Below are 13,901 nucleotides of genomic sequence, written 5' to 3'. Positions count from 1 at the left end.
TACATGAATTAACTTGCTAATATTCTCAGGGGCCAAAGAGTTGGGTACTATTCTTATCCTCATTTTTACAGATGAAGAGACATTGAGGCATAGAATTTGACACAGGTAGTAACTTTTTTTAGGTAAAAGAAATTATTTAAGGAAATAACTGTGTCCGAGGTGACATATCTACAAGGCAGTGATTTGATCCTGGATATCAGCTGAGTCATCCAGAGTGTGTGAGCGTTACCCCCATGCTGTCCTTCTTCACAGGTTAGTGTCTGCCCTTAGACTTTAGTTTCTCCATATATGTATACATCTCAGACATCTTTCATATCAGAACATGGTTTTTCTTAATCTTTTAATGAAAGGGAATAGTACATTCTAAAGGGTAGGGAAGGATCTGGTTAGGATCCTTCCAGATCCTAATGGAGCCATGAGAGGTAAAAGATGAGTCCCGAGAGGTTGACATCCTGACCTGAGCTCTGGTGTGAGATGAGAACAGACGTCATTTTGAAAGCACTGAGCCTGGAAAGGGAAAGGAGCAACAGCCTCTGTCTGTGTTCCTGTCAGGGAGGCCATGTGTGTGGCAGCACTGTAAAACTTGCCTTACCTCCTTACCAGTTTCACTGTAGAGCTCAGACTCGTAACAAGGTTCCTTCCCTGGGGTGCAGCAGCAGTATCTGGAAACACTCTAGATTACTTCAGGGACTAGAGTGGCATTGACTGTGTGGCTCTTGAGATCACCTCCTTGGGGAAGGGGGTCATTTTGTGATTGATTTATGGGTTGAGTAAAGCAGGGCCAAGTTGGGTGTCACCTGAGAGATTTCTCTCCCTTTAAAAAAAAATTTTATCTTTCAATTGTAGTTTACATCCAGCATTATTTTATATTCAGGGGTGCAGCATTGTTGTTAGACAATCATATACTTTGCAAAGTGATCCCCCTGATATTTCAAGTACCCACCTGGCACCAGACATAGTTACTACAATATTACTGACTACATTCCCTATGCTGTACTTTACATCCTGTGACTGTTCTGTAACTGCCAGTTTATACTTCACCTTTTTCACCCATCTCCCCAACCCCTCTTCTTCTGACAGCTGTCAGTCTGTTCTCTGTATCTGAGTCTGTTTCTGTTTTGTTTGTTCGTTTATTTTTTTCTTTAGATTCCACACATGAGTGAAATCATATGGTACTTGTCTTTTTCTATCTGACTTATTTCACTTAGCATAATATCCTTTGGACCATCCAAGTTGTCTCAAATGGTAAGATTCTGTCCTTCTTAAGGCCAAGTAATATTTCATTGTATATATATATATACCACAGTTTTTTTTATTCTACTTGTCTATTAATGGGCACTTGGTTTGTTCCATGTCTTATGAGGGATTTCTCTTACATGGAGCAGGGTAGGTGGGGCACCTGGAGATTGCACTGGCACCTCTTGTGCTTGCATGGTGCCCACCACTTCTTTTTGGAACACTGGTGTTTTCACTAGGGTTAGGTGTTAGTGGGAAAATTCAGTGGAATAATCAGTTTTGGGGGAATCTAATAGAAACTTACAAGTTTACACGACTGAGGAGTGAGTAACAACTTTTCATGACAGGAAAGTGAACTGAGGAAGTAGGCAGAATTATAATATTAGCCTACATGGGCACATGGTAGCCTTCCCCATTAATGCCTGAGCTTAAGGGCAATGACTATGTTCTGTCATCCAATATTCCCAAGACCTAGCTCAGAGCCCCCTACAGTGCTGAGAAAATTTTCCTTGATAAACGAGGAAATCGAGTGTTCATTTTATGTGGTTTAGTTCACAATTTAGTAAATAACACAGAATAGGAAGTCAGGTTCTAACAATTAAATAGACCACTTAATGCTGTCTGTCTGGATGAGGAGTTTGGGGAAAGATACCATGAGGTGCTTGAGCTTGGAACTATATTTATACATTTTAAAATACTGGATTTGATTTTTACTGTAGAGCACACTATTCTGACATTTCACTTTAATAGACTTCAACTTGGGTGGCATGCAGAGGCCCATTTCCCCCAACTGACTGAGACTGACACACATACTGTAGTATCCCTGCAAAAGGGGAGCTGGCTTCCCAGAGGGCAACCTCCTGCTCACTAAACCCAGGCTTACCTGGCATTCAAAAGATAATTATTGAGTGCCTGCCATGTGTCAGGCACTGTAGCAGATGCTGAGAACTCAGAGATGAAGAACACTCTGTTTTATCCTCCCCTTCTAGTGAAAGAGAAATGAGACAAGATGATAAATACCATAAGAGAGGTGAGAGATTGATGGGAGAAGACTGAGTGCCTTGGAGCTGTGGGGGTCAGGGGGTGGTTAGGAAGGACGTGGCAGCAGAGAAGCCCCTGGGACTAGGGCTTGAAGGAGGAGTGAGGTTTCCCCAACTGTACAGAGGAGGAGTGAGCATTTCTGGTTGAGAGGTGTGAGCATGGCATGCACATGTGGGAAGCACAGAGAGTGGGGTTGGGGGAGTTGGGGCAGTTGCCATGACTAGGATACAAGGGCTGCAGAGATGGAAGGCTCTGGGTTCCCTGCCTAGGCATGTTTAGATTTATCCTGGGGGGCAGAGGGATCTTTGGGACAAAATCAGACTTGTCTTTTGGAGAGATTATTTTGTTAACCCATAGTAGGACAGAGTAAGTGGAGCATGGAAGGACTAGAGGAAGGGAAGGCTGCTGAGGTCCAGATGAAGAACAGTGATGACTTGGAAGTGAGGCAGTGGCAGGGATGGCCATAGGTTGGCAGACAAGGACCCAACCAAAATCACTGGTAGGCCTAAGCAACAGGGAAACTAATTTGACCATAATGGCTGAGGCAGGTAGCAGCTTGTGTCGACAACAGATCCTCAGGAAGGTCCTGTCCTCAGGATTTGTGTAAGTATGGATATTCATTCTTTGATAACTCACAGCATTTATTTTTGGAAAAAAAGTAGTGAGTGCAACCTAAAAGCTGCCATGTCCAAAGCATTGTTTTTCATAAGAAGTTACAGTAAAGGAGAGGTCAAGGAATATCACAACATCTGTTCTCCTGGTTACATATGTTCGTGTCATTCTGTACCCATTTAAGTGTAGGCTGGAGGATAAAGTTGGGCTAAGGAAAAACCAAGTGGAGGATTTTCAGCATCCATGAGGGGAGGCCATCCTTGTTGGAGACAGATCCAGCTCCCCCAGCAGCACTAGAGGTTGATCATCACATAAAACCTCCTTGGGGTGATTTTCTTTCTCAGAGAAATTGAAAAGGGCCAGCTTCTCTAAACAGATGTCTCTAGCACCTAAACCACAAAAGGAAACTTCATAATGCTGGTGAGTATAAGCACACACCAGTCCAGTGTGTGTGCCAGAGAGTCCTGTGTGTGGAGGCATGCAGCTAGCTGTTGTCAGTGCTCTCCAGGGGCCAGCTATCCCGCTTCCCTGTCTGGATACTCACACGACTTTGACTACTACAGAGTTATGCTCATATCACAAAGAAGGTCTACAAAGAAAGTGCACAGTATTCCAGACTGCATTAAAGTAACAGCGGCCCTGTGGGCTGCATGTGATATTAGGAAGACAGCATGTTCTGGAAGAGTGAGTATTAAATAGGAAATAACAACACCCGGTGTCTGTTGTGCACCTGAGATCCAGCTCACTCCTTAACAGTGAAGGACGTCTTCATTATAAAATGGACCCTAGGTCCACCTGCCTCCTGGGAATATCCAGGGATTTATTAAGGAGCAGTCTGAATGCTTCAAGAAGAAAGTTCCACATAAATAGCTTGGGGTGTAACACTCACTACTGTCATTGCAGGATTTTGTCCACAGCTGGGAAGTATCTATCTGACTCCTATAGCCCTCGGAGCCTGACTGGGTTTCAGGACAGCATCTTGACAGACAAGAAGACCTCTACCAAGAACCCATGGCAAGAATATAATTATCTCCGGAAAGATAACCCTGCTGAATACACCAGCTTAATGGAAATACTTTATACCCTCAAGGTATGAGACCAGATGAGGGCATTCTTGTCAATGGATACTTTCCCTTGTCACTCGTTCTTTCCTTATCCAGGCTTTCTGGCCCTCTGTGTGGGCCCTGGGCCTTGGCATGTCCTGCTGCCACTTCTCTGTCTCATTAGTGTTGTGGTTTTAAGGGGCTAATCAACTAGACTGGGTTGGAACCAATTGCAGTATAGATATAGGAGTCAGGTAAATGGAGCAGTATTAGTGACCAAAGGTAAGTTGCAGAATGTGGCTTTAGATCTGCAGCCAAATGAGCTTGCTATACTTCCCTCCAGAGTTAAACCTGTCACCAGGCCCTGGCATCCATGCAGAGACAGTCCCCTTTTACTGAAGGACAGAGGGGACCAGAATGTGTAGGCCTGCTAGTGGGCAGAACCAGAAAGGTGGATCCCAGCCCAGCAGTCAGAAAAGTGCCCCTTTCCCAGGGAGGAGCAAGGTGAAGGGGCCCAGGCCGCCCCTCCAATGTGAGTTCCTACAGGAGGCAACTTGAGGACTTGAGGACAAGTGTGCCCTCCTAGCTATTCTTTAGAGTCTTAGTTTGTCTTCCATAAAGCTGCCCTTGACTTTGAGCTTAAACTCTTGGGGTCCGGGGATAGAAGGACTTCCCAACAAATGGAATGAATCACGTAGCTTCCTGGGAATGGCCCCCAGGTTCCAAGAGGGCCACAGGCATCCTTTCCAGAATCATCCTCACACCCCCCTGGTCTGGTTTGAGGTTCCTCTCTCAATGATAGGCAGAGGAGATGTTGCTTCCAAAGCCCTGAACACCATCTGGAATTATCCTGTTGGGGCTCAAGCTCTGGGGAGATGGCAGTGTGCTTCTGGATCTGTCTGCAGCTTCAGTGTTGCCCTCACAGGGCCTCCCCCATTTTTATGCACACTGGCCCACCAAATGTCTGCATTTGAGCTTGGCAAACCCTTGTTAAAGCAGTTTCGTAAGTTCACTCACCCATGCTTCTGTGATTAGAGCAAAGCAGCTCTGTTTATCTTTATTGCTAATCTGATTTATTTCTGTTTGTTGTAATCGGTTCATTTATAATAGCAAAACTAAGGTTCCATTTTCCATCTCTGAGTTTTCTCAGGCTGCTTGGAATTCCTGGGCACACACGGGTTATGCACACTCTGGCATACAGCCCAGTGTAATTGACTTGACCTCACTGGGGATCAGGGCTTTGTCCATTACTTTTGCCTGTATATGACACTTACGATCAGTTTTCCTGTTCTTATATCCCTGAGGGACAGTTATAGGTCAGTTTTTCCTAAACTGCCAACCCATGGCTTGTGTTCACTCAAATGCATCAGAATCACTTAGGAAAGTGAATTAAAAAGAAAGATTCTTGGACTCCAGCATCCTGCTGGATTCCAATTCAGTAGTTCTAGGGTAGAGCCTGTGTATCTGATATTTGGCATGTGCCCCAGGGCTCCTGTTTTGGGAACCACTGTTGTCTAGAACAACACCCCCCTGCCCCCAATGTTTTCCTCTCAGTGACTTCAAAATGTATAACTAGCCAATAACCTGGGTTGGATTTAGGGCCTAACAAACCGCTCTTTGTATTTTCTTGTCTTAGGAAAAAGGGTCAAGTAACCACAACCTGCTGTCTATGTCCAGAGCAGCCCTGACTCTGCTTAACCAGCAGGCCCACCAGCTGGCCTTTGACTCTGTTTTCCTGCGCATCAAGCAGCAGCTGCTGCTCCTTCCCAAGATGGAAGTGAGTTTCCTACAGCCCTGCCTCCTTCCCAGCAGGGTTCTCCCTGCTCCTTCCCCTCACCCCCTGCCCCACCCCAAGCCAGCAGTTCTACCACATAGAGCCACTGTCCCTTGCAGTTCATTGCTTAGCAAGAATTCCTTATCTTAATTACAGTTACTGTGATGCTGTATTTTCAGGCCCTTTCTTGGGATTATTACTGTTGCTTGATTAACTTCAGCCATCAGGAACAGCATAGCTGTGCCTTCCAAGGGGGCAAGTAAGGGAGATTTCATGCCACTGGGTGGGTAGGGCCAAGTCAGAGGGGCTAATTGTCTTGTGATTGTTTTTATACCACAAACATTTCTAGAGAATCCATTCTGGAACTTTATCCGAAGAGTACCTTCCCAGATTTGATCTAGGGTTTTGGAGGGGGATTGGAAGTGTTCTATTATGTTCTGTCTTTGATACCTTTTTTACTTGGCTTTTCCTAAAGTGCCTCACTGTTACAGAACAATACAAGGGGGGCCTTGGGACAATATACTATTACTGAAAGAAACCCCCAGGTCTGTTATGTCCACCGTCTATAGGAAAGATGTCTCTCAATGCCAGAGATTTGTGAAAAGGAAAGGAAATGTTTATTTAATGCTGTACAGACTTAAAGTAGTGACCTAATGTCTTCATCAAAATCCCAAAGTCCCTTCAAATACCCACAGACACAGTCCTTCCTTCCCCCTTTGCCCAGTCCAGAGTACCGTATCTTAGGAAAGGAAATAGAAGTCCATGGCTCAGGCAGTCCTCTGGTTATTCCCAGTCAGTACTCCGTCTTGACTGGAAGACCTCCCTGGGTTCCCGGCACCCTCAGCTGTGTCGCTGAGATCTCTGCTCCAGCTGTGTGATCCTCTCTCAGGGCCACGGGAGTCCCCACTCACCCAAAACCGCATGCTTCTTTCCCTGCGCAATGGCTGCAAGGAGGGGCGGTTGCTACTCTGCCAAAGCCCAGTGGCAGTTCTCTGCTAAAGCCACATGGTGATTCTCTCAGGGCTGTGGGAGTTCTCGCTCTGCCAAAGCCGCATGGTTCCCCCTTCTCAATAGCTGTGATCCTCTGTACTGCCACAGCCGCATAGTTCTCCCTCTAATGGCTGCCGTGTCTGGGTTTTAAATCCCTGCACCAGTCTTCTTCTGCAGCCCCATTTCCAACTCCTCTCATACTCACCCTCACATGCCAGAACTCATATCCTTCCAGATTTACTGGGCTGCCATCATGAGTCTGGGCAGGTGTGGCCCCATGTCATGGAGCCAGTCATCTCCAAGCTCCCGTGCAGGTGCTATAACTCGGGGGACCTGCCACCCAGTTACATCTTGGTGGGGAAGTTCCTTTCCATCCCCCTGGCCCAGAGCATGGCCATAGCTATGTGTGCCCCTTCTCCCAACTCACACCTGTGGGGGAAGGGGTGAAGACATCTTAAAATCTCCTGGACACCTTGAGTTCTGGACCCCATTTCAAATTCCCATTTGGGGTCCCCCTTCTTGGCTGCACCCTGTAACATCACTTTCGTTTCCTTGCCTCTCTTCTCTTTCTGGTTGTCCAAATTCCTTTTCAAGGAATTGCCCACCAGATATATATTCTCTGATGGCTCGGTCTCCCCTTGTCCTGATCTCTTCACTTTTCCTTCTGGATTCCTGGGACTATCCCCAGGTTAATCCTTCTCATTGTCTCCTCAAGTTTATTGGGATTTGGCTTCTTTTGAAGTCAGTCTTGTGGGAAGGATCCAGTTCTGGGGCTTTAATAACCAGGAGATCTATTTGGGAAGCAACAAGAATGAGTTTGGCATAATTACAAGTTCTTTGCTTCTTACTGCCTTCCTGAAAGCATATCAGGCTGGGCGTCAGGGGCAACTCACTGTTCACTGTGTGACTTTGGTCATTCTCAGCCCTTCTCTGCATCTCAGTCTCCATCTATAAAATAACTTGGTTGAACTGCATGTTTTCAAGGTTCTTCCTACCCCTGGAATTCCGTGATTTTCATTTTCTAATGATTTTTCCATGAAAAATACCATGATATCTACTCCCACCAGACTGTGCATCTAGTGTGGTTGGGGGCAGGGTAGGTTTGGAGGAGAGCCACTGATGTCCCAGTGCTGTACCTGTGTACCACCTGTACATGGTTTTGGATCCCTTTACTGAGGCTGCTGCTTCCTCTGTGACATCATCTCATCTTTCAAATGGGGACACGGTAATTCTCACAATACAGATATGTGAGGATTAAATAAGATTTTATATATGATAGAATTCAGCACAGTGGCTGCTAAAGTAGTAGATGCTTCATAATGGTGGTTTTCTTTCTCTGGTTCTCATTTTTTTAAGAGGAATGAGAATTTTTTAAAAAAGATTTTTATTTATTTTTAGAGAGGGAAGGGAAGGAAAAAGAGAGAGGGAGAAACATCAATGTTTCTCTTGCTACATTGCTACATTGAATCATTGCTACAGAAGTGTTAAAACTGAATGCATGACCAGCGATTGCTGGGGGTCATGCCTGCAACCCAGGCATGTACCCTGACTGGGAATCGAACCTGCGGCACTTTGGTTTGCAGCCTACGCTCAATCCACTGAGCTATGCCAGCCAGAGCTAGGAATGAGAATTTTTAAAAATAAAAAGTATATATTTTCAGAAATCAAGCACTATAGGAAAATGTGAAGGAAACAATAAATCCCTTCAGAATTCTACCAGGTAGAATAAGCAGTGTGAACATTTGTTTCTCTCTCTCTGTCCATGCCCGCTCACATGTGGAAGTCTGGATGGGCACCACTGGAAGAAGGTGCAGTTGTACAGTACAGGGTGTTTTTTTAAAACAAGACATAATACCATATAAATTTTATTTGACTTTAATTAGAAAAAGAAGATAAATGAAACCAGAGGAATGGTTGAACTTGAGATACTAGTTTCTTCATTGCAAGAACTTCATTCCCTGATCTTTCTAAGGTTAAGAAACATTATGGAAACTATGAGAGATTGGGGTCATTGTCTTTGCTGATCATATTTCGTGTGTGTGTGTTTTAAGTCCTCATCCATGGACATGCTTATTGATTTTTAGAGGGAAGGGAGAAAGGGGTACATCAATTGGTTGCCTCTCATACGTGTACCTAGTGGGGAACCAAACCCACAACCTAGGCTTGTGCCCTGGTAGAGAACCGAACGTGTGCCCTTTCAGTTTACAGGATAGTGCTCCAGCCAACTGAGCCACACTGGTCAGGGGTTTAGAAAGATATTGACACTGGTTCATCTATCCTCAGAGGTGAGGGGAACAGCATCCTCACAGCTCTTGTCTCCCTTTCCTACCTCCAGGCTTGGTTCCTTTTATTATTTTCACTTAGTCAAAGCTCAAAATCTTGACCATCTTTTCTGAAATCTTAACTATCCTGGTCTTAGTTCTACATGGATCCAGGCATGGAGCTCCCACCTGTCCTCATCTCCATTTCTGCATTCCTGAGCTCATTATTATGATTTGATTTTTGGTTGCCTCATTCTGGCCTTCTCATTCAGGTCTCAGCACAGCACCTGGGGTGTGGGGACGGAGGCAGCAGCTCTGCAGGTGGGGGTGTTCTCCGCCAGTGCCAGCATGAAAGCACAGCACAAAGGCAAACACTCAGTCTTTGGATTTGAAAATTAAGCCTTGGTCGTTAAATGTTTGTTTTTAATGTTTGCTGGTCAATTGTACTACCCTTTTACATGACAGGAATACACACCCACACTCTATTGCATTTCAAGATAGATTATTGAAGTTCACCTGTATTACCTGGTGACAGATGGATAGAAAAGCCCATTTGAGGGAAACTTTAAATAAATTTTGAACAACTGAAAAATAATCTACAGCATTTCCTAGTTGCCCATTTCAAGTCTACATTTTCTGCCTGCTATTTGTTTATTTACATGTTTTTTTTATTAGAACAGCTCAGCAAAATAAAATTCAGTTTATTGTTGGACAACATTGTTTTATGCATACATCAAACAGGTTAAATAAATAAATAAATAGCAACTTCACAGACAAAAAAAAAGGGAAAAAAAGCAACCTTTTATCTTTGGCCTTTTAAACCATCTCATACAAGCCAACTACTATAATATAGCTAAGTACCTACACAAAAAGTTACTGGAATGCTGGGGATAAGATTTTTTGTTGTTGTTTTTACAAGATTTTTTTCTCCTTTGAGATTATAATGAACATGGTCACATGAACAAAGTCAGAACAGAGAATGCTCCAAAGGTTGGTTTGGTCATCCCAAGATCATTAAAAATGGTTGATCCCTAACAATATGTACAAAAATATAAAACGTTAGTATAAAATACAAGTGAAGTTTCCTTTTAAAGTACTTTTAAGAAAAAAAAGCAGGGCCTTAGAAATTTTGGTTTTCCTGCTCCCCTGTTGCAAATTCACAGTGTGGTTTTGGTCGGGTGGTGGAGGACTCCTGTCACCTGCAGGTGGCACTGCCCATGGTGGGCAGGCGGGTGGGTGGGCAGGACTCTACTGGAAGGTTACCATGTTTAGATTCTGAGATGGGAAGTGGAGAGTGAATAGGTCATGGTGGCCTTTTTTTTAAGTTTAACTTTTCCTTTTTTGTTGTCTGGTCATCTTCATTGGTCTTCTTGGTGTCAACAGACTCATCCTTATCATCTTTGGCTGCCTGTTTGTCTGTAGCTGCTTCAGCCTCCTCATCTTCATCCCCATCCTCTTTCTCACCATCTTCCTCCTTCTTCCCATCCCTTCCTTCCTCTTATTCATCTGTTTCATTGTCACCTTCCTGCTCCCCATTCCTAATTAGCATTCTCATTAGCAGGTGCATCTCTTCCATTCTCTGTCTCCTCCACAATTTCCTTCTCCTTTAAGGCCTTGGTGGTGATCTCAGAGCTGGTATCCACAGCTGCATCTGACATGGTGGGGCACACCAGTGAACTTATGCAGTAGATTAATTAAAAAAAAAAAAAGCGAGAGTTTGAGGACTCTGCTGAAAAAGCTGCTGGAGTCCACAGTGGCTAATAAAGAGGCTGTGGCAGAGGTGGTTGGGTGACTGGAGAGGCAGACAAAGGAACAGTGCAAAGATGGCTTTTCAGAGCAGCCAGTGGACTCTCTGCCTGCTTTTCAAGCCTTTCCATATTCATTGTGCTCTGTTGGGCCCTAATTCCAAGCTACTTTCTTTTCCCCTTCACCTGATCACCTTCTGTAATTGCTGTGCCTGCTTCTTCTCAGAAACCTTTCCCAGGGCTTCCCATCCACAGTGCTGGTCCATTGAATGCATGCCTGTGACACTGGTCTTTCCTGACAACCAGCCCTTGGTTCCATCCTGCCCCGTGGTGCTGCTCTTCCCATCCCTCTGTGTCCCTCTCTGCCAATGACTTTATCACCAGGCTGTCATTGTTCCCGCTTTTTAAATGTGGCTCCCATCTGTTTTCATGGCTACTGCCCCAGTCCAGGTTCTCATGGTCTTTAAATTGTTTCTTTAGTTCTATCTGCCTCCCATCCTCAGTCCTCCTCAGAGTTTCTGCATTAATCTTCATGAAAGATTGCTCTAATTTTGTCTCTCCCCACTCAGAACCCTTACCAGTCCTCCCAGGGCCAGTATGATAGTCTATTTAAAACTTTTTTTATTGTGGAAATTTTCACACATATGGAAGAATAGAGGAAAGGACTCCATGTCCTCATCACCCTGCTTCAACAGGATCAACTCTAGCCATCCTAATTCAAATACTCAAATACCTCTTACCTAAAATAGAAGGACTCCTATTTAACTAGAAAAAGAAGATAAATGAAACCAGAGGAAGTGTTCAAATTTCCCATTATCTTATAAATGTCACAATGTAACTGTTTGAATCAGGATTCAGATTAGTTCTGTGCATTGGAGTTGGTTGATAAATATCTCACGTCTCTTGTGCACTATAGCTTCCCTTCATAGCTACCAAGTCTGTCTGTCTGTCTGTCTGTCTCTCTATCTGTCTATCTCTGTTTCTTTCTCTTTCGCCCACTCCCTTTGCAATTTATTTCTCAAAGGTAAAGCCTTATCTTAGCCTGGTGTTCAAGGGCTTCTTTCTGCACCTTATGTGTCCTGTGGCTGGCCCCTCGTCTGATCACTCTGAGCTCTTGTTTCTCTGAACATTGATTGCATCTGCCTCTGAGACCTCCTGAAGTGGAAGCCTGCGTGTATGTGTGTGGGGGTGGCGATTTCTTTGTCTCCTCTCTAAAAAAGCCTAGCACATTATGGGTACTTGGTACATGTGGGGTGGGCATTAACTGACAAAAAAAAAATAGGACATTTTGAAACAAAAGAGGATTCTCGGCAAGAACAAGAAGTTTAGAAAATTGTAGGGGCAGAGATGGGGAAGAAAAGAACTTGTCTAAGACCAAAGAAAATTAGGAAGAATCACGTTATGCTAGAGGTCTTGGGGAGGACGGCTGAGACTTAGCCTGGGCCGAGCCCAACAGTGGGCGTGGTCAGTACCTTCCCAGAATGCTACTTAAAGGATCAAGCACCCAGGTTAGGCATCAGGGCACAGCTACAGCGTGACCTCAGGAGTCCAGCCAGAAAGGGCCTTGTTTTCCAGGCTGGCTTTAGGGTGACTCAGGTTGGAATTAAGAAACTGGATTTACATGTGAGGGTGTGCCAAGCTGAACTCTGTAACTATGTGTGTTCTGCCAGTTTGCCTAACTCTGTAGAGAATGTGGAGAAGCTCACAATGACATCAGAGACATTCTCACTTGAAATGATGAAAGAAGACGTGTTGGTGCTGAAGGTCTCCTCAGGCAGAGGGCTCCCAAAGGGGCAACTGGGGGGTGGGGTGGAGACTGCTTCCTTTCCCATCGCCTCTGAGTTCTGAATCAGTTGAGAAATGGATCCAGAAGGCAAGTAGAAATGAAAGCAGTAGGTTACTTAATAAAGTGGTATTGGTGAGTATGGTTTGGGTATTCCTGCAGCCAGAAAGGGCTTCCCAAGCCTTCCTCCCAAGATTAAGGATTACTTGTGGTCTCTGTGGTGGAGTTTGGGGTGTCCTAGCCTTTGCAGAGTGCTAAAGACACAGGAGTTAGTGTGGCTACCTGCACTTAACTTTTTGCCTGTTGCCTGTACCCAGTAGAAAAACTCAGGGTAGAGGAATCCACTTCATTTCCTGAGCTGAGGGAGAAACCATGGGCTTGACTCCCACAGAGTAGTTCAGCAGAGTAGGTAGGAGCCCTCTTTTGTGGATCTGCAGGAATGCAGAGAGAGTTCATTCTTCTGTGTCAGGCTTCAAGGTGATGGTTTAAAGAAGAGAAGTCCCTAGTCTGCCAGCTTGGAGCATACAGTGCCTGTGGGAATTCTGCCTTTGTGTGGCGCTCTCCGGTGCTGCCTGGTGCTGTGACATTGACCCACCTCTCCTTCCTCCCCCAGAGTTGGAGCACAGCAGGCATTGGAGAAACCCTGACAGATGCCCTGCCCACCTTCAGCCTCACCCCTCTTGAGTACATCAGCAATGTAAGAACCGCCATGAGCTTCCTTCCTGATGGTCACAGCCTTTAGGCCTCACCTTGGGTTTTGGTTCTGGGTCCTCTGGGCAAAGTAGTCATTACCCCAGCAGTGCTGTTGGACCTCTGCTTTTGCATAGTCTCCTTCCATGTCCAGGACTTTAAGGAAATGCAGTCGAGTTCTTTAAATCAGCTGGGGAAGCATGCTGATATCAGAACCTGACAACCTGCCACCCTTCTCTCACCTCCCTAGTATAAGGAGCAGTTAGTACCTGAAAGCATCAGAGTATGAGTCCAGTAAGACATTCTGATTTGGGAAGACTGAATCAATTTTGAGAACTGCATGTATGTAGGTTTGAATTCAAAGCAAGCAGACTTTTTTTTTGTTTAAATCCTCACCTGAGCATATATTTTCGGAGAGAGAGGAAGGGGTGGAGAGAGAGAAAGACAGAAAGACATCTATTGGTTGCCCTCTTATACACACCCCAGCTGGGTATTGAAAAGTGATGTTTTATTTTGAGTTAAGCTGGGTCTGTGAATTTAGCCAAAGATGTAGCTACCAATGAAAGGTATACCAAGTACAGGAACATGCCTGGGGTCTATGCACACAGTAGGTATTCAGGAAGTGCTTGCTAAGTGTAATTAAGTGGAATTAAGCACTGCCTGAAGGGAGAATTCCCAATGCCCGAAATCGGCACCCTTATCTTCCTGTGAACTTGTGGAAAAAAG

At 44.9% G+C, this 13,901-nt stretch overlaps 1 protein-coding gene and 1 pseudogene across 2 annotated transcripts in view; one reads left to right on the top strand and one right to left on the bottom strand.

Annotated features, from left to right (window-relative positions):
* The window catches only part of COG7 (component of oligomeric golgi complex 7), a 75,485-nt gene that overhangs the window by 50,615 nt on the left and 10,969 nt on the right, over positions 1 to 13,901 (top strand). For both annotated transcript variants that reach the window (XM_045849172.1, XM_045849173.1), the window contains exons 12-14: positions 3,793 to 3,979; positions 5,569 to 5,709; positions 13,099 to 13,182. In XM_045849172.1, the coding sequence (XP_045705128.1) occupies positions 3,793 to 3,979; positions 5,569 to 5,709; positions 13,099 to 13,182 (412 nt within the window). The remainder of the gene's footprint in view (positions 1 to 3,792; positions 3,980 to 5,568; positions 5,710 to 13,098; positions 13,183 to 13,901) is intronic.
* Positions 10,261 to 10,615, bottom strand: LOC123825408 (annotated as a pseudogene).

Source organism: Phyllostomus hastatus, unplaced genomic scaffold (genome assembly GCF_019186645.2).
Source record: "Phyllostomus hastatus isolate PE091 unplaced genomic scaffold, TTU_PhHast_1.1 phas_contig_64, whole genome shotgun sequence".
In the NCBI taxonomy this organism is placed as follows: domain Eukaryota; kingdom Metazoa; phylum Chordata; class Mammalia; order Chiroptera; family Phyllostomidae; genus Phyllostomus; species Phyllostomus hastatus.
This window is presented reverse-complemented; position numbering and strand designations above follow the sequence as displayed.